The sequence below is a fragment of the Nothoprocta perdicaria genome, unplaced genomic scaffold, assembly GCF_003342845.1.
Source record: "Nothoprocta perdicaria isolate Ctin4 unplaced genomic scaffold, notPer1 scaffold_196, whole genome shotgun sequence".
Taxonomy (NCBI): domain Eukaryota; kingdom Metazoa; phylum Chordata; class Aves; order Tinamiformes; family Tinamidae; genus Nothoprocta; species Nothoprocta perdicaria.
In genome coordinates this window covers 1104870-1130801 of record NW_020455160.1, presented here as the reverse complement: position 1 = coordinate 1130801, position 25932 = coordinate 1104870, and the positions used below count along the sequence as shown (strand labels likewise).

Below are 25932 nucleotides of genomic sequence, written 5' to 3'. Positions count from 1 at the left end.
GCGCAGCCCCCGCGCCCTGTCCCTTACCGCGCACCGCGCCGCACGCCGCGCGGTGCGGGCAGGAGGCCGCGGCGAGCCGAGCCGAGCCGCTCCCGCGCGCCACGCAAAACACTTGGGACACGGCGCAGCCTGAACGCTTTAATGAGTGCTTTAAAATGCGACTGCGGCACAGAGAAGCTTCTTTCTGGGCATGAGCTAGAGGGAAAGAAGCGTTTGGCCTCCCGAGGAACTGAGAAGCCACAATTCTCACCCTTGTAGGTTTAAAATATTATTTATCTCAATGAAAAGATGCACTGTGAATGCCTTTGCTGCTCCCTGGGGTCTCTCAAGCCGCAGCAGATGGTGCCACGGGCCTTAGCGCGGACGCGGCAGCGGGAATCAGCCCTGCTCCCGAGGACGGCCGGTCCCGTTCCTGCTTCCACAGCACCCGCGTTGGCACCGGCGCGCTCAGAGGGGCCGCTCTGAAGGGGTCGGCACAGCCCAGGTACCAGTCATGGTACCAGACTGGCAGTCTGCCAGTCCTAACAGTCTACGCTGGCTGCATCAAACCCAAACGAGCTTCACACAATTAATAAATGAAACAAGGAGCACCGCTATCTTTAATACCATGCTTCTCCTAAAAATCACGGTCGTCAGTATCCTTCCCCTTTCCGTAGAAAGGCTGCTCCACCAGCCCGGCTTAAATCGCACCCCAGCCCCACATGTGCACTTCTACATGCAGCCCGTCACCGAAAGCAGCTGCATCTCCCTCGCATGATTGTCCAACAACTGATGTCCAACAGGGGAACAGGATCCTTAGCCGTGGCTGCCCTGCCAAGATCTCCGTTCCCTCGCACCACAAATGTCTGAACCGGGAAAAGAGGTAGAGCCAGGAGCCGCTTTCCTGCCCACCAGAGCACAAAGGGTAAGGAAACAAGCTGAAAACTCAAGGCAATGACACCTCTAAGCTTTAGCATCTCCAAACAGCATCTTCCCCCCCTTCCAGATCTCTATTTACGCACAGAACAAGTACATATGTTCACCCAACATGACAAAGACGCTGATAAGGAAATCTAAATGTTTGAGATGGGAACTGTTAAGCCACTCAGCAAAGCCAGGATGTGAAATGAGGTGACAGCCCTTCTCAGAACCCAAGTCATCTCCCTGCTGCTGCCTGGATCTTTTATCCAGGTCTGCAGTAATGAAATCATGCAAATACTTCACAGTTTTGAGCACTTGTTTTTTCAGTACATTAGTATCCATATGTCTCTACCCTGTCCTACTGTTACTCCGCATTAAGACTTAGTAATGGCATAGATTTTCCCTTGAAATGCAGTCCAGCTTGACTGCTGTTCCTCTAAAAAGTCGCAAACAACAGCGTATTTTTCCCATTATATCTTCCTGCTCGAGTCAGAGCCATCATGGGATAGCAAGCGACAGCTTTTCAAACACACCACATGAATGTCGACAGCTTCAGTCCATCCCTCGAGCACAGCAGAAAAACCTGGTCCTAAACTAGTCCACGAACGTCAGTGCGAAGAGCAAAGAGCATGAGCTCCATTAGGACGGAAAACCTGTTTGAGTCAACTCCGAAGGTCTCCCTAGCTGAGCACCTTTACCAGGTTATCCTGCTTGAGCCACTAGGCTGGAGAAGGGCAAATTCTGGAAAACCACTGGCATCTGATTTTAAAAGCTCAAAAGCTTAAAACACCAATTCCCAAATACAAATATACTAAAATACTGCATGGAAAAAAATAGGGGAATATCTTAACAGTTCATAAAACTAGCCACCAACTTCTATTGTCAGACTTTTAAAATTAGGATTCATTAACGATATGCAATGGTTTTACTGTTCTCCTCCTCCATAAAACAAGATTTTGGAATTTACTTTCAATTCAGTTACTGCATCTCTTTCTTCCTCTTCAAATAAATTGAATTGCTCACATGAAAGGTGTTAGTTTACCTAAACCACCAGCCCTCTTCCACAAAGGCTCTCTTCTCTTCCTTTAGAAGGGCAGTGAGCACATCCGAAGGCTTTGAAAACGTCAACAAACCAACATTTGTTCTTACTACAAGCCCTTATCTAACGCAGCATCCTGACCTTTTCCTTGCTAAGGAGGCTGTGATACTTTTCCTCCTTGAAGCTTTGATGTTCCGAACCCGCTCATACCGCACACGGTCATGGTGACGTTTCCCGACCTCTGCAAGGGGCCAGGGACACGTGGCCCCGGGCCCCAACACGTCCCTGCGGGCAGCGGGAACGGGGGTGCCCCCCACAGCTCGGGGTAACCAGCCGAGCGGCCTTGCGAACCGGACTCCTCGTGTGCTTTCACCTCCTCTCCACAGCCTGCCTTTTTTCAGGCATCAAGTAACCTCAGTCACCTCGCATTCAAGTCAATGTTTCAGTGACACATTTCACAGTTTCAGAAAACAATGTTAAACGTGTTAAATTTTTGTTACGTTTGTCTGTATTTATATATCCATTCATACACACAAAAATTAAACATAGCTTTTAAACTTCCAATAATTCATGTACTCACTATGACAGGATATTGTCCTTAACACTTGTTGCAATACTCCAAGAAACATCCCAGAAAATCTGAAATTCACTGGTTTCTTATTTTCTCCTAACAAACCTAGGAGGCCAACATTGATGTCTATCATTTCAAACTTCTGTTTTACAAAGGACAGCAGACATATCCAACAAACAACAGCTAACACAAATCACTTTCCATAAACAGATCAGAACATAATAAATGCATAAAGGCTTTATTATGCGATGATCCTTAGCAATTGAACAAACTGAATACCTCCAACTTACTTGCCACCGACAGATTAAGGTAGAGGATACTGTAGAAGTCATTATGTTGTTCAAGCAGCAGAAACTCAGGCTTCTGACCAGCAAAATGGGGCTCCAAATATGAGAATAAATTCGATCCCATTTAGGATATGTAAAACTGAAGCACTGGAAGCATCAGTGTAACAGGCGCAGAAACGGGACGGACAAACGCCGCTGTCAGACCCCATCCGTACAGCCACGGCACACGGCGGGTCACGTCACCCCTTCCAGTCTGCGCCGACTTCAGCTGCACAAACCCGACCCCGCGTGCTCGGCACGGGGGTCTCACCGGCGAGGGCACTGCCTGCGAAGCCTCATCTTGAGCTGAATTCTGCCTATTCCCTTCTCGAGGGAACTTTCCAACACTCAGCTTCAGATTCATTGGCATCTGCTTCTATTTTTCCCCCTCTCCTTTTCATTAGAATTGCACATAATATAAATCCACATTTTGAGGAAGAATACCATCCATGTATTCCTTATAAACTATAAAGCCAAAAAGCATCCACACAAATCTCTAGTACCACACACTTTTCGTGGTTTCTAGAGAAAAGTCTTTCCCTCCCCAAGGGGAAATCATTCACAGTTATTCAAATAAAATGCAGAATATCTGTACACTCTAATAAGTATGCCTTAAAGAAAGCTCAGACTACCAAACCGAGGTCCAGTTTAGAACATCGAGATAAATATTTTTTATTAAACATACCATCTCTTCACTGGAAAGACAACACTGAATTCCAGTAGCTGTTTTACACACACAACAGGTAATTCTCATGTCGTATTTCCAAGAAATTCAAACACTGAATTGAAGTACACCAGTAAAGAAGTTGGACGACATCACCAAATATCAAACCAAAACCCATAAAGTGCTGAACTCTAGGAAAATTACACAGGATAAGTACATAAATTAAAGGTATTATCCAATGCTTTCTAATATTTTATTTCAAAACTTTTTACATATTTCAAATGGAAAACAAAAAAGCACACACCCACACAGCCCATTTCACTGTGTACAGAAGAAAGCCCATTCTCCGACGTAAACAAAGATCAGCTTCATAGGCAAGTCTAATAAAAACTTCTTTCTTCTCCCTAATGCTCTCCTAGTGGTTCCACTTACCAGAGTTAGCTTGAAAACAGCTCGTACGCCAGTGCTGTCACACTCGCCTTTTCTCACGTTCGGACAGAGCTCCCTGTGTTCCAGGTCCAGTCCTGGCCGGGGCCCCTTCCTCCTTCAAACACCCTCTCTTCAGGTAGCTATAGGCACTGACAAGATCCCCCTCGGTCTCCTCTTCTCCAGGCTAAGCAGCCCCATCTGTCTCAGCTTTTCCTCAGTGGATTGACGCTCCGGGGACCCTTCCCTAGACTTGCTCCCATGTCTTCATGTCTCTCCTACCGGGAGCCCAGGGCCGGACACAGCTCCTCACGGGCGGCCTCGCCACGGCTGGGCAGAGGGGCAGGATCATCTTCCTCGGCCTGCTGGCCAAGCTCTGCCTAATGCAGCCCAGGATCCCACCGGCCTCCTTGGCCACGAGCAGGTCACGCTGCTGCCCATGGTCAGCTCGTCCACCAGGACCCCGATCCTTCTCTGCAGAGCTGCTCTCCAGCAGGTCAGACTCCAGCCTGTCCTGGTGCATGGGGTTATTCCTCCCAGGGGCAGGACTCTGGTTGAACTCCATGAGGTTCCTCTCTGCCCATCTCTCTGGCCTGATCAGGTCCCTCTGAACGGCAGCACAGCCCTCTGGGGTATGAGCCACTGCTCCCAGCTTGGTACCATCAGCAAACGTCTGCAAACGCTGCTCTCTGCCTCTTTATCTGGGTCACGGTAAGTTGAACAGGATTGGACTCATAGAGAAGACAGATACCCAAGTAGTTAAATAAACAAAACACCCCCACACACCCTGAAATTTGTTCCTGGTTAACCTCACTAAAACTCATCAACATCCCTCTGTTCGCAACAAACCGAGTCCCCTTCCATGTAAACCAAATAGTATGCATCAGTTTAAGAAGCTCTTCTTAATTCAAGCTTTAATACCTGTGCTTGAAAGTAGCTGAATTCCACTGAGTTCTGAGTTATTTCATGCTGGACTGACCAGAGCTTCTGCCTTGTGTTCTGTTTGTAAACACAAAAGCAAAATGCCAGCAATAGCAATATATACACCAACAATACTGCATTCACACCATTTTGTCCCTGCGCTTCCAAACAACTCAAGAAATACACTCAACATTAGTTACAGAATCTCAGATAAGCAGCCATGCATTTTCCAGCAGGCAGCACACATCCCTTACTGTTAACTGCTTAACTAAATTCCATGTCTTGCAGTTATTACCCTCATTTCTTCAAAATCTTCTCCTCCACATGCAGGGACCGTCACACGCAACGCTTTCTCAGACTGCTACCCTCATTTTCAGGGCAGCAGATACTGCAAATTTTGCTATGAAAAAACAACTGAACCCTATGGGGTCTTCACAGCAGTAATAAAACAAAGCTCATATCACTAAATGCGCTTTATTAAGTTAATTAAGAGAAGTTCATGAGAAGAGATCAGAGTCCACAAAACCGTCAGTGAAGGTGGCCTCCTTCCAACACACCCCCAGCTCTCCCATGAGCCACACAGTCCAGAAGCCCTGTGGAGGATAAAAAAAAGTCACAGGTTTTTCACCATTTCATGACTCCTGAGCATTGGAGAGGACAGTTAGGACTGGCCTTAGGACTTCTGCAGGTAGATGACCAACCAGTATTCCCTATATTGTGGTTGGAGTATCGGGCAGGCTACAACTTGACTGACTAATGAAAACTTTGGGAGAAGGGAGGCTAAACTAGTATTGCAAACTTGACATAGAAAAACAACATAAACAGGATCTGCCAACTATTAAAGGAAATAAATTACTGAATACTGTTTAAAGCAACAAAAGCCATCTTTCCAACCAAACTGCTCTGGCAGCTTGATTCAGTCCTGATAAGGAGTGTCTATGGCCCATCCATTAGACTTGATTCCTGGGACAAGACCTCTCAAGCAAATAAAAGTAAATGTTGTTCTCTACAGGGTGCAACACAGAAGTTTTTAGGCTGTGCTGACATGGAGCAAATCCAAGTCATGAGAGGTGAGCAGCTGCCAAGACAAAAGTTCACAAGACTTTAAGTAAATTTGAAGAACAGAAAATGAGGCTGCCTTTCTGAGCTCTCACCAGAACTGACTGAATTGGACCAAAACAGAATCACAGGAGGGCTTGAGGTTTAAAGGGACCCTCTGGAGATCACTTAGTCCAACGCTCTGCTCAAGCAGGGGCACCTTGTCCAGCTCTGTATCCAGGCAGCTTTTGAGCATCTCCAAGGCAGGAGACTCCACAACATTTCTGAGCCACCTGTGCCAGCGCTCAGTGGCCCTCACAGTGAAGATCCTCCTCATTTCCTCCGAGCCTTCTCTTCTCCAGGCTGAACAGCTCTCAAATAGGCTTACTGGTTATTATATACCTAACACTATGCTATGACTAAATAAATATACACCTATGACTGTTATGACTAAATAAAAAGCTATGACCTCAATCAACTTCTTGGGTTGCCTCCCCATGAACGCTGAGGCTGTGCTGTCATCAGGAAAATTATGTTTTTCATAGCTGAAGGTGGCCTACGAGTATAAAAGCTCTGTGTTCAGTGACAAAGCAAGGTTTTGGACACTTCTACAAACAGCCTCGCAAAAGCTGCCTGAGAAAGCGCAGCTCCCGTTTACTACTAGGAAAGTAAACTTAGGATAGGAAAGGCATCATTGACATTGTACAAAAACTTTACAAATCAAGCTGCAATATCCAGCAGAAAGACAACCAAGCCTTCAATCACTCCGTCTTCTCTTCTGCAGCTTTTTCCACCTCGAGAAAGAGGGGCCCATTTTCAGTGAAACGACACTTTTCTCCACCAAGCTCACCATCAGGTTTGCTCCATATCCACCTTTCACTTCTGCACCACAAATGCCATCCCTTCTAATCACACCTAAGTGCTTTGAAACAGGCCTGTGCCCACCTTTATTACGTATCCTCCTCCGCTCTGAGAGGCGAGGTGTAGTGCACAAATGGATAGTTCAACATCTCTGACAGCATCAGAGCTGACCATCTGACTTTGCTCAAGTCCCACCTTGGATTTCCAAACACTGATTCTGGAACAAGCTGGGAACACGACACACTTGCCTTTATATACATATATAACAAATATATATATATTTATAAACAAATATATATATATTTGTGTGTGTATTATATCATATTTATATACACACACACACAAAATCAAAGCTAACTCAAGCAATCAACTTTGCTCTGAAAGCGTATTAACTAGTACAACATAACAGAGCAAGAGCAGTATTTTCACTTAGTGTTAAAGAACACATGCACACATTTGAGGCACTCTGGTACAATGTACAAGCTGCAGGCAAGCTTTCTTCACACTAGCTCAGGTTTGCAAGTTGGCATAAGAGATTCCCGTCACTAAAAGCATGAAAAACCCAAACATCAACTGATCGCCAAATACCTTGTGTTCTGGGACACCTATGCCATCCCCCAGATCTTCTGAAGCTATGAGAATGAGGACACTGAAGATCAGCCCTTCAAATCTGCTGCCATCTCGGCCCCTTCAATCTGCCATCGCTGCCTTATTAACCATTACAATTTTATTTCAAATAATATTCCATACTAATTAAATATTTTACAAACACCCAAAAGTCAGGCCAGTCACAAAGGCAAAAGTCAAAAAAGTTACCTTTACAAGTGCTTCACACAAAAGAAAACTCATTTCAAAGTTCTTTGTAACACTAAAAATCAGAAGACCAAAAAAACTGACAGGAAAAATCAATTTAAAGCAAACTACAGTTTTGGAATCAACTGGATTAACCAAGTAATACCCGCTATTCTAACACTGCTCCTTAGCTTTTCCCAGCAAATAAGATTTTTTTCATTACCAAAACGTAAGTGATCCAAAAAAAAAAAAAAAAAAAAAAAAACTCCAAATTATTGAAGAACACATGATCTACAAAAACTACTGAAATACAAAGAAGTATTTAAGAGGGGCTCAGGCACTTCAAAATTAATAACCCTAATCACACCATCTGACACTGCAAAACATCATCGCTACCTTTCTCAGGTGAACCTGGCTTCTAAAGCTCCAACTCCTCCCATCTCAGGCACAGTTAAAGACTCCCTCTGACACCCCAAATCAACCACCCGCGTTATGGGTCAGTCCTCAGCTTCTGTGGTTGAGCACCTTAAGGACAGACTGAAGACTACACCAGTCTTTTTTTCTGCTTTCTTCCACAATAATACTGCAATCTGACCTGCAAACACACCAACGAGGAAGCTCCCTTACTTACATGTCCTGTGATTTTTGAGGCGATGTCTTCCTGGCATTTTTTCTTCCAATTCCTCTAGCGAAATATTCCCCAATACTGGAAGTCTGAAATTGCTCTGTCCTCGTTCTAGAGCCTGTGTGGTTCTACCTGCTCCCCTTTGTATGACACTGCACAGGGGACTTCAAGGCAAAGCTTTCCATGGCACATCTGCTCACATGAGCAAACACTGCAGGAACAGCACGACTGCAGAATCGGGAAGGTGTCAGCATGACATTTTAGCAAAAATCTTGCAGTTGTAACAAATGAATGCATAAATTCAAGAATTTTAGCAATCGCACACTACTGATCACTTCGCTAATGAAAAGTTGAGTACTCTGGATTGCCCAGGATTTCTTACTAGAGTGACAACTCTTGCCTAGAGAAACAATAAGGACAAAGCAGAAGAGATCTTCCTATATGCACTTTATCTTCTTCTACTGTATAACCCAGGCTTTCTTCTTTATGGACTTTAAATTTAAATTTAGTTCCTCAACAGTTTTGTTTTGGGTTTTTCTGCCTTTTTTTATTGTTGTTTAAGACTCCTACCCCCACAATACTACTAATTAATCCGTTACTGAATCACCACCCTCTGTACTGTAGTATGTACATCTTCACTTCCCCATCCTAATCTCCTGCAGGGTAAAAATCTCAAAAAATACATATAACCATGCTCCAAAGAAGAAAGCAGATTAAAGAATTAATAAAGGATTTTTAAGAGATTGTTTCTTCCTCTCCCCCATGCAGGCTCACAATAAAAGCACTTAGAAGGCTGGGTGAGGAAAACCACCACGAAAGCCTAGACCGACGTCGCGCGCCTCTCCTGCCCACCTGCAGATCCACCTTCTGCAGCCGGTCGCCTCCACAAGCCAAAGCCCCCTCCAGAACTGCGGGTTCAAACCCACTCACGTCACTCGCTCGTCCTGGTGCCAGGTGGGCTGAGGGAAACATCCGCCCTCGTCTCTTTGCGCGGGGGGATTCCGGGCGGGAAGGCAGGAGGGCTCCCACGGCTGCGGACACCAGGTTCCATCTCTGTCCGCTGTCCATTCTACACCTCCTGCACCAATTTAAAGCCAGCGCACTGTAAGTGTCTGCTGTCAGCACGCTTCAATTTGCTACAAACGGTGCATCTACCTCCCTGAGAATTCATTTAGGCCTCTGCAAGTCAGGACACTGAAAACTTCTCTATTCCAAAGGTGGTGAAGCTTAGATTCAGCAGGTACTCGTGACACCACGTCATGGCCTGGCCAGATCTTTATACTACGGCCATTTTTGATAGCAGAGTTAAGTGATCACCCTACGGTCCTAGTAAGAGCCAGTCATTTCACTGAAACAATTTATACTGCACAAACACCTTGCATTATCTGCAGGTTCCCACTCAAGTTTATATTACATCAGTTTAATTACTTTTACTACTACTTCTGTTTTACAAAAGCATTTTCATCATTATCAGAAAACCTGCTCTCATGTCAGTCCCAAGTTATAGCTCCAGGCGCGACCAAAGACAAGTTCCAAGAGGAAAGGAGCAGCCACCTACCCAAAGGAAAACACGAGGCTTCCCCACTCTTCTTTCTGCTGCTGGTCTCATTGTGAGAGCCAATTATCCTCTTCTGCTCTAAAAGAACCCACGTGCCACACTGCTCGCAGGGCAAGCAAGAGCGGCCATCCAGAACATCCTGCAGGTTCTCCAAAAGGAGAGAAAGGAGCCCAAAGGAAAAAAGGCTTCAAAAAGTCCAGGGAAATGGTGTAGTGCACTAATAATGTGCTGCATCTGTTATTTTTTTCACATTTTTATTTTCTGTAGTTAGGACTTTACTTTCCTAACTACTGCACCTCTTTCCTTCAAAATGCTTTTACAGGTCATGTCTCAGTTGTCTTTAAACAACACCTTAAAACAGACTAGACCAAAGATAATTTTGATTAAAAATATAAAAAAACATAATGAGGTTTCATGCTCAAACTTAGCTGTTGCTATTCAGCCAAGAACAAAGTATTTGGAGAAGTTAAATGCATCACGCATTCCACCAAAGTTGGAATTCAATTTAAAATTTAACAGACTAAGGTCTAGCTATTCACTGTGTTATTCTGCTGTATTTTCACACACAAGCAGTGTTGAAGCTTTCAGAGCACAAACGTTATTTATTAAGTTATCAAATTGGTCTTTTTTTTTTAATTAAAGCTTGAGTTAAAGATCTGCCTCAACTTTAAGCCTAAAGCCACTTTGCTGATGTTAAAAGACACGTGCCATTAACTTGAGTGCAAAAACATTCTGCCATTGCCTTACTGGGTGACAGATGAGCAAGCATCTACGGTGCTTTTAAGAACCGAGGTAATTGTGTACCTGTGTGTTCAGTGGGGAGGGGGCAGTTGTACTGCTAATTTGTTATACATAGACTCTTAAAAGTCCATAGATACAAAACTTTAAGTTTTGCTATAAAAAATACTCCGTTTATTCAGAGAAGACTAGACCTAAACTCTACAACAATGTTGCAGCAGCAGAATTCAAGAAAATGGAATTAATATTTAACAGCTCTGCATCTGCCTTGGGGAAAGGGGCTTTCCCCAGGCACTGCCAGTGCCTAATTGCACTTTAGTTACTTAGCTTTCTTCAACACCATGGGCTTTAGAGAAGCCATCCTTTTATGAGAAACGTTTGCATAATAACAAAACCATATAAACTATCATTTTTATTTCCATGTTAAACATCCTGTTCAAACAAGCAAGGACCTTCTGTATCCTGCATCCATCTTCCTGTGAAGTCACAGAAGGGCTCAGGTTGGAAGGACCCCTAGGGATCACGCAGCCCAGCCCCCTGGGCTGGGAGATCTCCAGCGAAGGAGCCTCCTCAGCCTCCCTGGGCAGCCCATCCAGGGCTCGGGCACCCTCACGCGGCGGTGCTTCGGCCGCGCTGCTCTACAAGGCTCGTTAACACTCAAGCTATGGAGCACTTTCCAGCAAGTCCCATCACCAGACAGCGACTGAGCAAGCAGGTGCTACACAGATCCTTGAAATCTCATCCCATAAGTGAAACAACCCTAGTAATTTTAACACTGAGAAGACACTCAATCAAAATGACCTAAAAAAAACCCCACTTCTTGGAGTAGTTTAGGTTCCAATTATACACCTATATTCCTCCAAAATCTGCCTTCATTTGTGATTAGTAACTTTTTAACATCAAGCAGGGCAAAATTGCATCTACATACGAACAGACTCAAATACAACAAGAAATGTTTGAAGTGAAACTGCCCAAAGACGTGAAACCGCTAGCTGAAAGCTGGACCTACCTTAAGACGGCCACAGTTCACAGCGATGCTCTCCTACAGCTTGTTTAGTTCAGCCCACCAGAACTACAGTATTAAGATTTCATGCGGTCACTAGCCTTCCAGAAGCAGTGACAGGTCCAAAAAGCCAGGCTTTGCCAACCAAGAGCCGTGCAGGCAGGAATGACTCCTGCACAAGCCCTAAATCTCGCAGGGAAATGCCATTCCCCAACCTTATGCTGCATAAGCAAAGAAAAACACCAGTGGGTACTAAGAGGACAAGAGGGTGGTCACCCTCACCCTATTTCCTAAGGTTATCCCAGCAGCGATTTGTTGTTCAGTGAACGAAAAACAGGCAATTTCATTGGTAACTTGGAAAGGAAAGGCCTCCCCAGAGGTGGTGGTAAAGAACAGTGGAGTTAGCCTGAAGGTAAACACAAAATTACACAATTTTTTACGGAAAACAAACTCAAAAGAAATTCCTTCATCGATTTTGAAAGCTCATTTTAGTATATTTGGAGAGCAACGGGTGAGATTACCTGAATTTAAGGTTCTACACATCAGAACATTCATGAGAGAAGAATCTCGACAAACGAAGCTACGTAGACATGAATACCAGCAAATAAGTCACAACTAAATCATCCACCTGATACCTTCGTTCAGCCTGGAGCGAGGGGAAAAAGAAACACTTCTAGAACTGTTTTTTCCCCCATTTGATATTTATACCCATGAGCCAAAAGCACCCAAGTCAGGACGGTGGAAAGCGCTTGCTGCACAAAGAATCCCCGAATATTCCACAGAGCAAAGCTCTCCTGGGAAAAAGCCATCTATGCAGGAAAAACATAGGCTACGGCATACCTACCTGCTCAGAGGCTAGGGAGAGAGCAACGGAGGCTCATTACACAGCCACGCACCGCAAGCCCCAGTACACACCGCCAACAGAAAGACTTTCATTCTGTGGGACAGCCAAATTTTTAACTGCAATCAATCCCACTACTAAAAACCAGAAAGGAAGAGCCCCTTGAGTATAGTCGCCTTTCAGAAGGATTCAACAGGGTTTCACTCCCTTTTCTACGAGGAGGACAAGTCACTTGCTCTTTGCACAGACTCTAGCTCATTTTTTTTCCCAAACCACATAAAAACAGCAGCCCACAGCAGAGCGGGGAGCACCAGCGAACACGCAAAGCGGCAAAGGCGGCAGGCAGGCGGCAATGCTGCTTTCTGGCCCATGGCCCTGTTGCTGAAAAACGCTTGGAGAAACAAACTTTAGTAATGTTTTATTTAGCTTTTATTTAAGATCTGTGTGAAATCCAGAACATGTAAAGAGACATAAAACTAGTTTGTGTACGTCTCAAACTAGCACATCCTTTTTAGATGCAGACTAAATATTTCCTGATATTCCGGCCCTGCTTCAAGACTGCTTCCTTTGAAGCAGCTGTCCTACCAAAGATAGGAACTGATTTTTTTTTTTCCCGCTTGCACTAGACTGCATATTAAACAGGAAAGTGCAATCCTTTGATTCTAGGTCTAAATCCACGTATCTGGAGCATGATCCCAGAAGAGCTGCTCTCCAGCCGTGGTCCCCGGTGCAAAGAGCAGCTCAGCAGGCAGCCGGTGGTGCCCGGCGTGCGCTGGGATCACGCAGAGCACCAGGTCAGTGGTGCCCAGGGCACCCACTGCTCAGCCCGAGGGCTGCACTGCTGCACGCCGCAGAACCACTGCCTCCAGAGGTCGGCAGGAAACGAAATACAGAAACAAAATGCTCACTGGAGATGGTAATTTAAGTGTAGGCAGGACAATTTAGTGTAACAGGTCAACAATTATGTTTTTAAAAAGCAATATATTTAATGCAGACTGGCTTTGTGACTATACTCTCTGCTTTTGCATTGATCTTCCTCTCCACTTGCAATAAATTCAGAGCATGGGCTTTTAAGGAAAACATTATTGCCATAAAAAGAGCGTCAATAAAGAGAGGAATGTCCTGAAATTTTTTTACTTCTCGCAAATTCTCATACCACTCTAATCTGCATTTAAGTGTGGCAACAACTCTTCACTAATAGAGAATTAGCCTTGATATCATCTGTTATTTGAAAGAATCTCCTTGCGCTACTCAAAATAAAATCCAGTTGTGGATTTACTTGCAACCACTCAAAAAACTTGAATATAGGTATCATACTTGCATTGGTGGCGATCCTTTCATGTAAGCTGCAAGTTTATTGTTGAATAATTCATCTTTTTCCTACTTTATCTTGCATATAACAAAAAACGTGTTCAATAGACATGGCGAATAAAGCACTTTGCCACTTGCTATTCAAGTGATACTCAAACACTAGCACTTAAGCAACAGCTAGAAAATATCAGCTTAGCTCATTACATAAACCAAGATACCTACTTTTCAAAACTGAAGAAATTGGGTATTGTTCCAGAGGAGCAGCCTAGGCAGGAAGTCAGTTGCTGGCATTCAAAGCACCAAGGCCAGAGCAACTGGAGCAGTGCCTGCTAACAGACTCTTTCTGCGCTACCTGTTTTTAGCAAGTAGCCTTGAAGCGTACGACAGAGGGCAGTCCTTTTATAACAGGTCCCTCAAAGGTCCTATTTTAAGGCTACTTGGAGACAGAGATATCTGCAAAACAGCATTTTTCCCCCAAACTAGCAGTGCAATCTGTTAACATCAGGGGCAAACAGCATCTTTCATGGTTTATCATACGAATTTTCAGTTTAAGGTTCTTTGCAACTTGAAAGTGAGTTTCTCTATAAAACTTATGACTGAGTTTTGCAGCAACACCAAATGACTTCTCTACTTACGCTCAAAAGATCAATTACAATTATTTGGGATAGCAATGACTTTTTTTTTTTTTTTTTTTAAGAGTAGACACATTCCAAATACACTCTCCCTACTTTCTCCCAAGAGCCTATTCTTGGCAAGGGATGTTTCCTAATTCATCATGCTAGAAGATACGGACCATCAACTGCTTGGCAAAATGAAGAGCCCCTTCCCTATCCCAAAAACTCCACTTAGACACTACATCAATGTCAATGTTATCAACACAGGGGGCTTTTTTTATTGCTTTACATTTAAATGGAAGAAAAATATTTTTTTTTTAAATAAAAGCATTTAAACATATTTAGACCATATAGAAAACGAAAGATTTCCAAAACAAACCTGCACTTCTTAGAAAGTCCAAAGGAACAGGCATTCAAGCACATTTCACAGCATATGCCATGTCTAATACAAGCACTAATAACCCTGTATCCGTTACCAACGGGATCAAGATACACGGGAAATCTAAAGAAAGCAACAGAACCGTGCATCCAATTCCAGATACCTGTAATTTAATTACACTTCACAACAAGGCACGCACTGTTGCGATTTCAAACAGTTATCACCAGTTTCGGCAAGTCAACACACACTAACGTCTTCAAGTCTGCAAACAATGAAGCCACATTTTCCTTTTCAGCAATTTTATTCTAATGTGAAACATGAAGAAACAAGCACCCAAATAATAACTGCAATATAGTATGAAATTTTAATAAAAGTTGTTTAAAAAAAAAAAAACAAAGAGCAAAATTTTTAAAAATAAACCGAAAGGCTTGACTCCTAGTCGCACATCTTTCTGACATCAGGAAGGAAACTTTCAGACTTGCAAAGAAAACAAAAAGAAACAAAGATCTGCTGTTGAAACATTACTCCCAAAGACTGTTGAAACGCATAACATGAAGCTTCAGAGACAGACAGTTTTATTAACAGGAGGCTTAATTTTAAACAGTATATACAAATCACATTACTTTTCCAAAGTCGGGACCACCTAGTAATCTGTCAAAAACAAAATTAAGCTAATGAATTACAGAAGCATCTGTGTAATGCGACCGCCTCTTTATTGAAGTACACCTTTATACAATCCTTCCAAATAGTCCTGTACTGTGAAATCCTCTCAGGATGTAGCGCTGCACAGGTTTGCAAATCTCTCCTACACGCCACATGAATAAAACTGTTGCCACTTGCACCTCGAAATTTTGCCTGACCAAACACTTCAGTGTTCCATGATATGCAACACCAAAAGGCACTGTTTTTCTTTCTTTGTCCAAAACACAAAACAGTTTAAAGATTACTATGTTTAAGTACAATGATTTGCCGGGAATAGTAGATTTTTTTTTTTCAGGCAATGCTCAAGTTTTAAAATTTATCATAAGCCAAGTGAGGATGAACCAAAGAGTTCTACTTTTCACTTGTGTTAATTACTCTGTTTTCAATTCTGTTTTTCCATGAAATGTTTTACTGCACAGCAAAGAAAATGGCAACTCTTTATAGATTTTGAATAAACAATATCACAAGTTCATTGCAAAAATATATAGTAAACTCAGTATCTTCAAGTTTTGGAGAAAAATAAATTTTATCTCTGAATTCACCCATAGCAGTAATCTACAACAGAGTTGCTGAAGATAAAACCTTCTTTTGTACATAAACTAATTTAAAACTTTTGCTGGACTCCAATCTTCTACTAATTATCACCACTTTGGTTCTCTTAACAGAGATTCTATGTAAGGAGTCAAGACACATGAAAAATACAACATCAACATGAACTAGTGTCAAAGGTCCTAACCCAACCGATTCATGTAATCCTAACAAATCAAGCTACTTAAACAATGATGAGGGTTTTTTTTTTAAGTTGTTACTGCCAAAGTTTTGTAAGTGTACTATAAAACTTATATGAATAATATTTGAGGTTGGCTAGACTTGTGGCAAAAGTCTTATTCTGCACAATTATAATTGCAATATATAAATAACTAAAGGTTATTCCACAAAGAACAGCTTGAATTTTACAGAACGATTCTGCTCATACTTATAGGAATTAGTTTGGTAGACACATCAGCAATGGGCATAATTCAACTGTTCATACAGTGAGAATCTTGGAAAAAGTAAAGATACATACACAAAACAATTAATCTGTGTACACTGAGAATTCATTCAGTTGCAGAGTAAAATCAGAACTTTAAACAAAGCTTTGACCTGTAAACAAAGCAAATTCAGCCAGCTTTTAACCAAATCTAGAAATAACTATCTATTTTACAATGGCTTGCAAGAGCACCCGCTAAAGAACTTCACTGACTTCATCTATTTCCCTTATCCAAAGCTACATAAAACCAATCTAGATTCCTTGATAAGCATTGTGTCCAGTATAGTTTACCAAACTTTTTCTATGGTGAATAAGAATCTGCCTGGCTTCTCCACACATTGTACTGGGAAATCCACTGCACATCTTTCCTTGCAGTGTTTCTTCCGTAAAGAGCTGACCCAGTGCTCCGTCTTATCAAAACAAATCTGTTTTACAATTTAAACAATCCACAGGTTCTATCCTGGAAATACTATAAAAACCAATCTGGATGCATTTATCACAACACTATGAGTATCTATTCTACAACTACTTCATATTAACAGCTACCCTAAAACAAGTTTTACCTTTCTCGAGCCTATAGGCCTATCATTTAAATCAACAACAGCTGCCATTGCTTCATCACGAGACTCAAATGCAACCATTGCTTCTCCCGTGGGCATGCCTTTTTCATTGTATTTTAAGCACACTGAACCAGGGATCACTTGGTAACCATAAAAGAAATCCAAAATTTCATCCACCGAAACAGTAAAGGGCATATTTTGCACTTTAATGACCGTTGGTCCTGGTTTCCCAGAGCCTGTTCCAAAACCTGGTGGGCCACTAATATGTATATTTGCTGGACCAGGCCCAAACCCTGGAGGTCCACTTAGGTGCCCAAGACCACTTGCAATTCCTGGAGGGCCACCACCAAAGCTGGGAGGGCCGCTTAAATTGCCAGGACCATTACCAAAACTCTGAGGGCCCCCTCCAAAACCTGACGGTCCACTCAAATTACCAGGACCCCCTGCAAAAGCTGGGACCTCAATAGCTGCACCAGGTAAAGCGCCACTTGCGACTGCAGGTATTCCTGGTCTAGAATCACTAAAGCCACCTATTCCAGGGGGCGGCAGAGGGGGACCAAACGTGTGGGAGGCACTAAAGTTACCGGGAAGATTAAACGGAGGACCATTGTTTGCATCTTTTGAACTTCCCCCCAGGAAGGCATGTTCATCCCCACCGGCGCTCGGGGCTCCCGGCACAGCTGCGCTTGCTTGCATCGGCATTTTCAGTATCTTTTTCCCCTGAGACGGTGGGTTTCTCTCAATTTCTCTCATTTCTTCTACAGTAATCAAACGTAAAACAACATCTCTCCCATTCAGTTTTTTACGGTGCAAACGCTCTGCCTTACGAGCATCATCTTCAGCTTTAAACTGAACCAGTGCTTGTCCTAAGCCTTGTCCGTTGTTATCAACAAGAATTTGTACAGAGTTTTCTTCTACTGCCAGTCCCTCTAGAAACTGAAGGATTTCCAGTTTGGTTATGTTGTATGGGATATTTGATATATGCGCACATAATTTAGGGGTGCCTGGGTCTCCCTCAGGATTCAGCATGATTTCTCTCTGGTCATAGTTGAAATTCTGCAATCTTTTACGAATCAGGTCTATTTTTTCTAACATCGCCTTTTTAGTAATAGGATGAACTTGAATAAAACGATTCCCTATATACTGCTTATGATGACACAAAGCTGCTTTGTAATCAGCTTCATTCCTGAACTCAACAAAACCCTCTCCAATCGCCTTCCCATTCGGTCCATAAGCTATATAGATACTATCTTCAACTATATCCAGCTTTTTAAAAAAATCTATTACATGCTTGTTCTCTGATTCAAAGGGAAGACCTTTCAAATAAACACAGAAACCCTGCTCGTGGGGAGATCTTGACCGTGACCTTTTCTGTCCACTAGGAGATTTGGACCTAGAATGAGGCTGCGGAGGAGGATGCGATTGCCCAGAGGGCCCCATGGTTTGCTTGAAAGTTATGTGGCCTCCAGCAGCCACCCACTGTCTCTCTGTTGCCGGACTAACTTCAACATACCGCTGAATCATCAGCATTCTGTTTCGCTTCAGTGCTTCAAACGTATCTTGAGGAGAAAAAAACTTAACTAGTCCATTTCCGTTATTTCGACCTACATGATCCTTCAGCATATGGACTGCATCCACACGGAGCCCTAGGAAAAAGTCTTTCACATCAGATTCAGTTGCAGAAAAGGGCATTCCGTGAACGCTGACATACAAGTCATCTGGATTGATAGGAATTGGCTTGACACTAGTTTGAGAATTCATCTGGATAGGATTTACAGGATTTATGGGACCCATAAACAATGGATTCAAGCCGCTGTTCATATTCACTGCTGCTCCAGACCCATTCATTCCAGTGGGTAAAGGCGCTACGGGTGGAGGATTCAAAGGAGGCATTCCTGACATGGCAGGTATAGGTGTCATTGGGGGCACTGGAGGAACAGGGGGTATCGGGGGAACTGGCGGAACAGGAGGCAGTGTGGGTACAGGAGGTGGAACAGGTATGGGGGGAATAGAAGGCATTGGTGGCAAAGATGGCAGAGCAGGGATAGGAGGGATTGGTGGAGGAGGTACAGTGTTCATTGGGGATGCCGTACTAGGTATAGTTGAGCTAAATGTTGGGCTACCAAAGGTACTCCCAAGATTTGGAGGTGCGCTCCCCATACTGGCAGTAGAAAATGTAGATATGTTTTTATTGCTTTCATGCACAGTAGTGGAAGCAGTTACTACACTAGGAGAAGGATTATTGAAGTTAGGTACAGTAGTGGGCAAGTTTACCCTTCCAGTCATTCCAGAACTAGGTGGTGGTCCCGACCTGCTAGCATTTGCCGGTGGCATATCTAGATTGGCAGTTTCAAAACGCCTACGACTGAGTTCTATCATGTTTTGCATTTCGGTTTTACTGCTCAGCAATAGTGTTACTTTTGACCCTTTAATTGTACCACCTGTGCGCATCATACCAAGCCTTGCATCTTCATCAGTGGCAAAAACGATGAAAGCCTCACCCAGTTCACCCCCTACAATATGCACGCCCCCATCAGGAATGGTCAATCCAGAGAAGAAGTGGCGAATGTCCATGGTCCCCGCCACAATCGGGAGACCTTGCAAGCGGATGACCACAGCCATGCTGCGCTGAAACAACACACACCTGCAGATGAGAAAAGGCAACGGCTATGTCAGACTACTGATTATGACACCATGCATTTACCTACAGACACCATCTACTATATTTGTTTACATACCCCTAACAGCAGCTTATAAAGATTAAGCATGTTTATATCCCAAGTTCTTTATTCATGTCTGCTTACTTCATACAGACTGAAGTATTAAACATTTACCAACACAATTAGTGTAAGGTTTGCACTGCAAATTTCAAAGTAAACTTAAACTGAAACCCCAAAGTGTCAGGGAAAAAAAAATGGACAGCAAAACTAGAACCATCATATCAATAGTTCAGTAATTAACAGAACATAAGCAAAATGAGTATTTCAGCTAAACAGATAAATTTCAATTATCATACATTGATAAGACAATCATTATACTTGGCAAAGCGACTGCCAAAAGTCTGTATACCTACAGGCAATAAGCAGTTCTCTTTTTCGTTTGGAAAGGGAATTTAACATATACCAGGTGAACAAGACTGAGGTTATAAGCAGAAACCCATTATTCACAACTAGTGACACTCAATCACTAAACACCATGACACGGGCCATTTAGATAATAACGATCTTACATTTCTCTCCTTGCAAAGACATGGGGCTGAAGTGACAGGGAAGTTAATTAACAGTTATAAACTAACTCCAACCATTTTGTGACTTTAGGATACAGACTTTGCCCAGATAGATAAACCTCAAGGCATAGTCTAGTCAAATATCTTATTTTTAATTTATTAAATTTTGAAAGTCTTAAAGGCAAAGTATATATTGTAAGAGCTGTGTATGTTCTATCTGATAATACACCTTCAGTCTCCAGCACAAGCAGGTTAGTTCACCTCCTTAGTTAGCTGAGGTCAGTGGAAGCCTAATATTAAATTCAAACAGCTACATCTTGATCGAAGTTGCCCAGTACACATCCTAGAAAGTTACACCAGAAAGTCAAGATAAACACAAATTTACATAGTTCTCACTTTCTCTTGACAACCATTCAGTAAAGATTGAAAACACTGTAATACTAGCACAGTTCACCCATTCAGAAGCCAACCTTTTACCCTCAACAGTCAGCAGCAGCACCTTGTTTCACCTGAACCACTTCTTCTCTGAAACGTCTTCGCTTCCTAAGCACCGACCAGGTCAGAGTCCATATGGAAGACCTTTGAGGCTCCTATTGCCACATATGTTAAAATACTTATAAGGCACTTGAAATCAAGGATGAACCAGACGAAACAATGCAATGCCAGGAGGCAGTGCACCATGACCAACTACAAGCATTAACTACCCCACATTTCACATTCAGTTCAGCATTATATCCCAGCACACAGTCAAATCCAGCCAATTGCCTGTCCACTTTTCCAGTGAGAGATGCCATAAATCACCAGGTAAAGCTACTGTCCAATAGTTTAGCCATATAACCAGATCAAATTCTGTACTTAATGAAAACAGTAATTATGACTTTTAGAAGAAAAAAAGATGCAATTATTTTACTACCATGGTGGAACTTAAAATTACTAAGTCAGGTAGGTACGCAGGAAGAGTTAACCTCTTCCATTCAGTAATCTCCCCACGAAACATGCTGGGTATTACAGGGCATTATCTCACTTGGTTGGTAAGCGTGGATGATCCTTCTCCCTCAAGGAATGAGCAGAGAAACGCACAGGCAAGGTGTCAGCTATGCTGCTCTAGCTGCTGTAAATGAACACCTAATTCCTAACCGATCATAAAAGGTATGAAAATTTAGCTATATACACACCACTAAGCAAACTTGTATCTCACCAACAACGGCAACAGCAGAAAGGGGAACATTCTCTAAGCTTTGATTAGAGGTTCCCATCTCCTGGCAAGATATAAACTGGTCAAAAAAAAAAAAAAAAAAAAACAGTGCATTTTATTTTTCTCTTCTAATACACCTTCATTTAACTAAAAACAAAGTTTGCTCCTTAATCATTTTCCAACAGCAAAACAAATGGCCTAGATGACAATAAAGGGACAAAACAAGAAATATCTTTGCTATACATACACACATACTAAGAAAGCATTTCAAACTTTTTGCACTATTTTAAATTTGTTATTTTTTCATCAGTTTTGCAATGCCCTTTAGTATGAATTCATTAAATTTAAAATGTTTACATTTTAACTTTAGTTTCAGAGATTGAGAGTAGGGTTAGACAAATTTAAAAGAAACATGGGGCATTATGCTACAGGATTGGTTTCAAATTACATGATCCTGAAGCAAGTAAACAGGATAAAAGCATCCCAGCTACTACATCTATGCTTTATTAACTAAAAGTCATTTAAATAAACAATAATTTTAAAAGCAAAGATGCTTACATATTTTATACTATGTTTTAAAAATTTCTAAAACTCATTTTTATGACATTCCTGAAGTACAACTTTCTACAGCAAAACGGAGATTATTTCTTCACAGTCATTTGCTTGCTAATGACAATCTGATATGGGCAATCTGATATGGCCATTAGTTAAACAGAGACAACTTGGAGAGGTTTTTCTGCTCAGATTACTGTTCTAGAACGAGTTTTCTTTATCAGAATTGAGACCCTGTTGGGTAAGCATACTTCTTAATGATTCTGTGAATCTAGTCCAGAAGAAAACTAATAAAGCAATAATAAATCATTTGAACATTTATGTAACTTTGGGATAATGCGAGTACCTCAATTCTGCTTTTAATTCAAGATTTCATTTAGATTTCATTAGAGATGCTGAAGGATATTTTGATATTTTAAAGCTGCTTTGCTAAGCATGCTATTTAGATCTTGGGAAAACATCGTTTAGCCACTTACAGCATACACTTGCAAGAAAAACTGGCCACAATGACCTCAGTGTAACTAAGTCCATTAACGACGCTAATTAAGTGCTTGACATCAGGCACAAACTAACAGTAGCAGGATATTAAGAAAAAGAATTTTAAAAGACCTCAAGTATATTTTGTCAACTCAAAGGGACATCGCTTCAAAGTTACCCAGACTCTCAGTGCTTTAATAGAGCATTAACTTTGGTCTCTGTGATTTGAGAGAGAAAAAAAAAATCTAACAGTGCAACAACAAGACCAAATCTCAGACCCTAAGCACAAGTCAGTCAAATCTGACTCAGAAAGTCAGATTTCTTTCAAAAGGCACTTAGGCGACAATAGTCTAATCAAACTTTCAAGCGAACGAACAAGCACAGCCTGCTCCAATATTTCAGTGTTAATTTGTAAAAGATCAAATCTAAGGGGCAAAATTAACTGCAGGCACAAAGCAGGCCACATGCCTATTAAATGTACATTGGAGGCTTTTTGTTGGGTCACTAGAGATGCTTTCAGAGGTTTTTTTTTACCCCCTCAATGAGGAGGTATTTTAAACACTTATTAAAAGACAGGAAGCATAAAAATCAGAAGTTATACTACAGCTAAACCATACAATCTATCATGTCGAGACCACAAAGGAAAACTAGAGACCTGCCAACAAACAATTCAGTTAAAGTCATTCAATAATCTTTAAAAACATGGTTATCCATCTTGATTACCATGTCTTCAGAAACACTGATATTACATTAGAAAAGAGTGTACAGCACTAAAGGACAATGTTATCTCTTACATTCATGTACCAGTTAGTAAAATAAGCAGGAACTGGGGCATATGTATAAAACTGTAAACCAGGAAACACTGGGTAGCCTTTTAAGACATATGCATTTCTCAAGTTAAAACAAGTTCAGAAGACTCAGCCTAATGCTAGGGAGTGTTAGTCCACAATACCCACACAGCACACGCACACAACATATTTGACAATTCTTGCTTAAATACTAGGAACTGGAATAACGTTGGTGTTCTAAGAGGAATTTAAAGCATCTGGGTTGTGACTGTTTAGCAACAGCTAAAACTGCAAAACACTGGGGGTTTTTTTTGTTTTGTTTTGTTTTTTTTAAAGGCTAAAATTAACCTGCTGGATTAGCATAGCTTCAAATTAGCTCAGAGATGACTATGTGATCTTTGAACTGCTGCAAACCTAATTAGAACCAACTGTTATACACTTCCACCTTCCAATAGTTTGAAACAGGCAGACTTGCGGCCTGCAACAAAATAACTACGTTTTCAAACAGGGCAGAGTAATTGGGAGATTTTCAGGACTACCACGTGCTAATGAAAAAATAAAACATGAGTTTGGCATAAAATTCTGTTTACAAGAACAACGTGGCCAGAACCACCATCACGGGGAGAGTCAAATAAGAAAAACTAGGTAATTTGACCCAGCTGCTCTGATACCAATTCAGAGGCTCCAAAAGCTGCAAATATGTCTTAATTATATACTCAATATGCATAAAAAGAAGTCTTCAAGTCAAAGTCTCTTACCTGCAAAGACAGATGTTTTTTTTTCTTAACAAGTAGCAGAAGCCAAGCCAATCCTGTGGGCAACCAATTAAAACCAACTTTTAGACTGCAATAAAGAATAAATGGAGGCAAAAATCAATGCAGGCAACACAAGAGCAGTAACAGTCCACAAAGAACTGTCTATTCAGTTCAATCCTGAGACCACCACAAGGCACTGAAACATACAGCAACAAAAAGAGTAAGAGTGCATTTTCTAATACGGGATATCTGCATCACTTTTTGACGATTGCATTGCAGTTATTGTATTGTTTCAAAACATAAATATCATCCCAAAAGAACCAGAAAACAGCAAAAGTGCCTCCCCCACACCCCCCCATTTCCAATAGCTGAACAAATCACTATCTCTCAAAGGTAAATTAATAAGTAAATATTTAGGAATCTGGATTTTAACAAATCCCTGCTCTACCGATCGGCACAAACAACTCTTCTTCCTCCAACTGTGCATCTTCTTACTTGAACAAAGCAACATCAAAAGCCACAAAACAGAAATCTCCCAAGAGCTGCAGATAAGCAGTTTTCCAAGTGTCACACGAATTGCTGAAACTGAATTGTATTTCACAGACAGCTCTAGAGAGCGGTGACAGTCACCTCAACACAGCAAACAGATCTAGCAGTCACCTCAACACACCATACAATAAGAATTCCTCACTTAAATAACACCTTAACTTTCATAATCTGTCATTTTAAAATGCAACTCCTAATCTAAATCCTTTTTCATACTTGACAGCATGAAAACAATCTTCCTGGGAAAATGACCCAAGAAGAAAGCTAGACATTTCAAGGAAAAATATATAAATTTCTTCTTTAAAGAAGGGATGGAAAACCTCTTGTTCTTTCACTGCTTAGCAGATCGTCTTATACCAAAAATCTCATTCTTTGGAAAACCATTCAAAAGAGAACAACACACTAAGAACAACTGCCTCCCTTTCACGCAGCCCAAATAATTTTCTATTAGCAAAGTGAACTTAAGAAAGCAGTACTCTAGCAAACATCCACAAACGCTCTAACAGAAAGGGTCAACATGAACATAGACATTCACAGATCTTCTGGGACATAAGCAGCAGGCTTGCAAAAGAGAAAGATGTAACTATGCCCTTCAGACTTACATTAGAACAGCAGGAGTGCTCAATAAAAGAAGACTATATACTTCAAGCAGACCTTTAAGGGGGAAAAAATCCTGTATTTGTATGAATCCTGATTCAACGATACACCTTCATAACTGACACAGTTTCAAACAGTGATTAACAAGGCAGAAGTCACAATCACCTGAAGAAGTGTTTCATGCAAAAATATATCTGCTTCTCAAAGCAGACAGATCTATCGCACACAAGGAATCTTCTATTTGAGAAAAAAATACCAACAACAATACCAACTCGGGGTATTTCCAGCAGAGCAACCACGAAGTTGCACGTACATCTTTTTCATGTCACTGAAAACAAGCTGCAGATCTGTAGGGCCCTAGGACGCCATGCTCCAGTGTAAAACACCATTCACAAAGCCGAGGGGCGTTCTTCAGAAACGGTGCGGTTCTTGCACTCCACGTTAAGCCTTGCCACTACCCATGAGGGCTGCTCACGCAGGAAAGCCGCGATTCCCTCAGCCCCGCAAGGCAGAGCAAACCGGGCCGCTCCGCTCCGCGCCGCGGGGCCGCTCCGCCCTCGCGCCCCGCCGCCGCCGCCGCGGGCCCCCCCGCTCCGCGGAGCGGCCGGCCCGGAACAGCCGCGCGGGGCGGCGGCGGCGCGAGCAAACCCGCGGTCCGGCTCCTCCCGCCAGCGGGTCCGACGGAGGGAAGCTGCTAGGAAGGCACGGGCTGAGGAACGAGCAGGGAAACAAAAGACGCGAGTCTCCCCGAGGGAGGCTCTGGACAGACCCTAGGCGCCTTCTGGGGCCCCCGGCGCGCCCCGCCCGTGTCTACCCGCTCGTTCACCGCTACGTTACTGCACGGCAGCCCGCAGGCGGCGGCCGGGGCACGATCCTCCCCGCGAGGCGCAGGGCGCT

General features: G+C 42.5%; 2 protein-coding genes across 4 annotated transcripts in view; both read right to left on the bottom strand.

The window, feature by feature from the left end:
* The window catches only part of CPNE1 (copine 1), a 40466-nt gene that overhangs the window by 14060 nt on the left and 474 nt on the right, over positions 1-25932 (bottom strand). The window contains exon 1 of one of the 2 annotated variants that reach the window (XM_026037312.1): positions 23896-23948. The exons of the other annotated variant lie outside the window; for it this stretch is intronic. The gene's annotated coding sequence lies outside the window, so the exon portion shown is untranslated. Of the gene's footprint in view, positions 1-23895; positions 23949-25932 lie in introns of those variants that run through there. 2 annotated transcript variants of the gene reach the window in all.
* Positions 15179-25932, bottom strand: part of RBM12 (RNA binding motif protein 12) — an 11279-nt gene continuing 525 nt past the window's right edge. Inside the window, exons 2-3 of one of the 2 annotated variants that reach the window (XM_026037310.1) lie at positions 23896-23980; positions 15179-19543 (exon numbers count right to left, since the gene is read on the bottom strand). In XM_026037310.1, the coding sequence (XP_025893095.1) occupies positions 16882-19521 (2640 nt within the window). In that variant the 5' untranslated portion in view covers positions 19522-19543; positions 23896-23980 and the 3' untranslated portion in view covers positions 15179-16881. The remainder of the gene's footprint in view (positions 19544-23895; positions 23981-25932) is intronic. The other variant, XM_026037311.1, reaches the window with a different exon arrangement.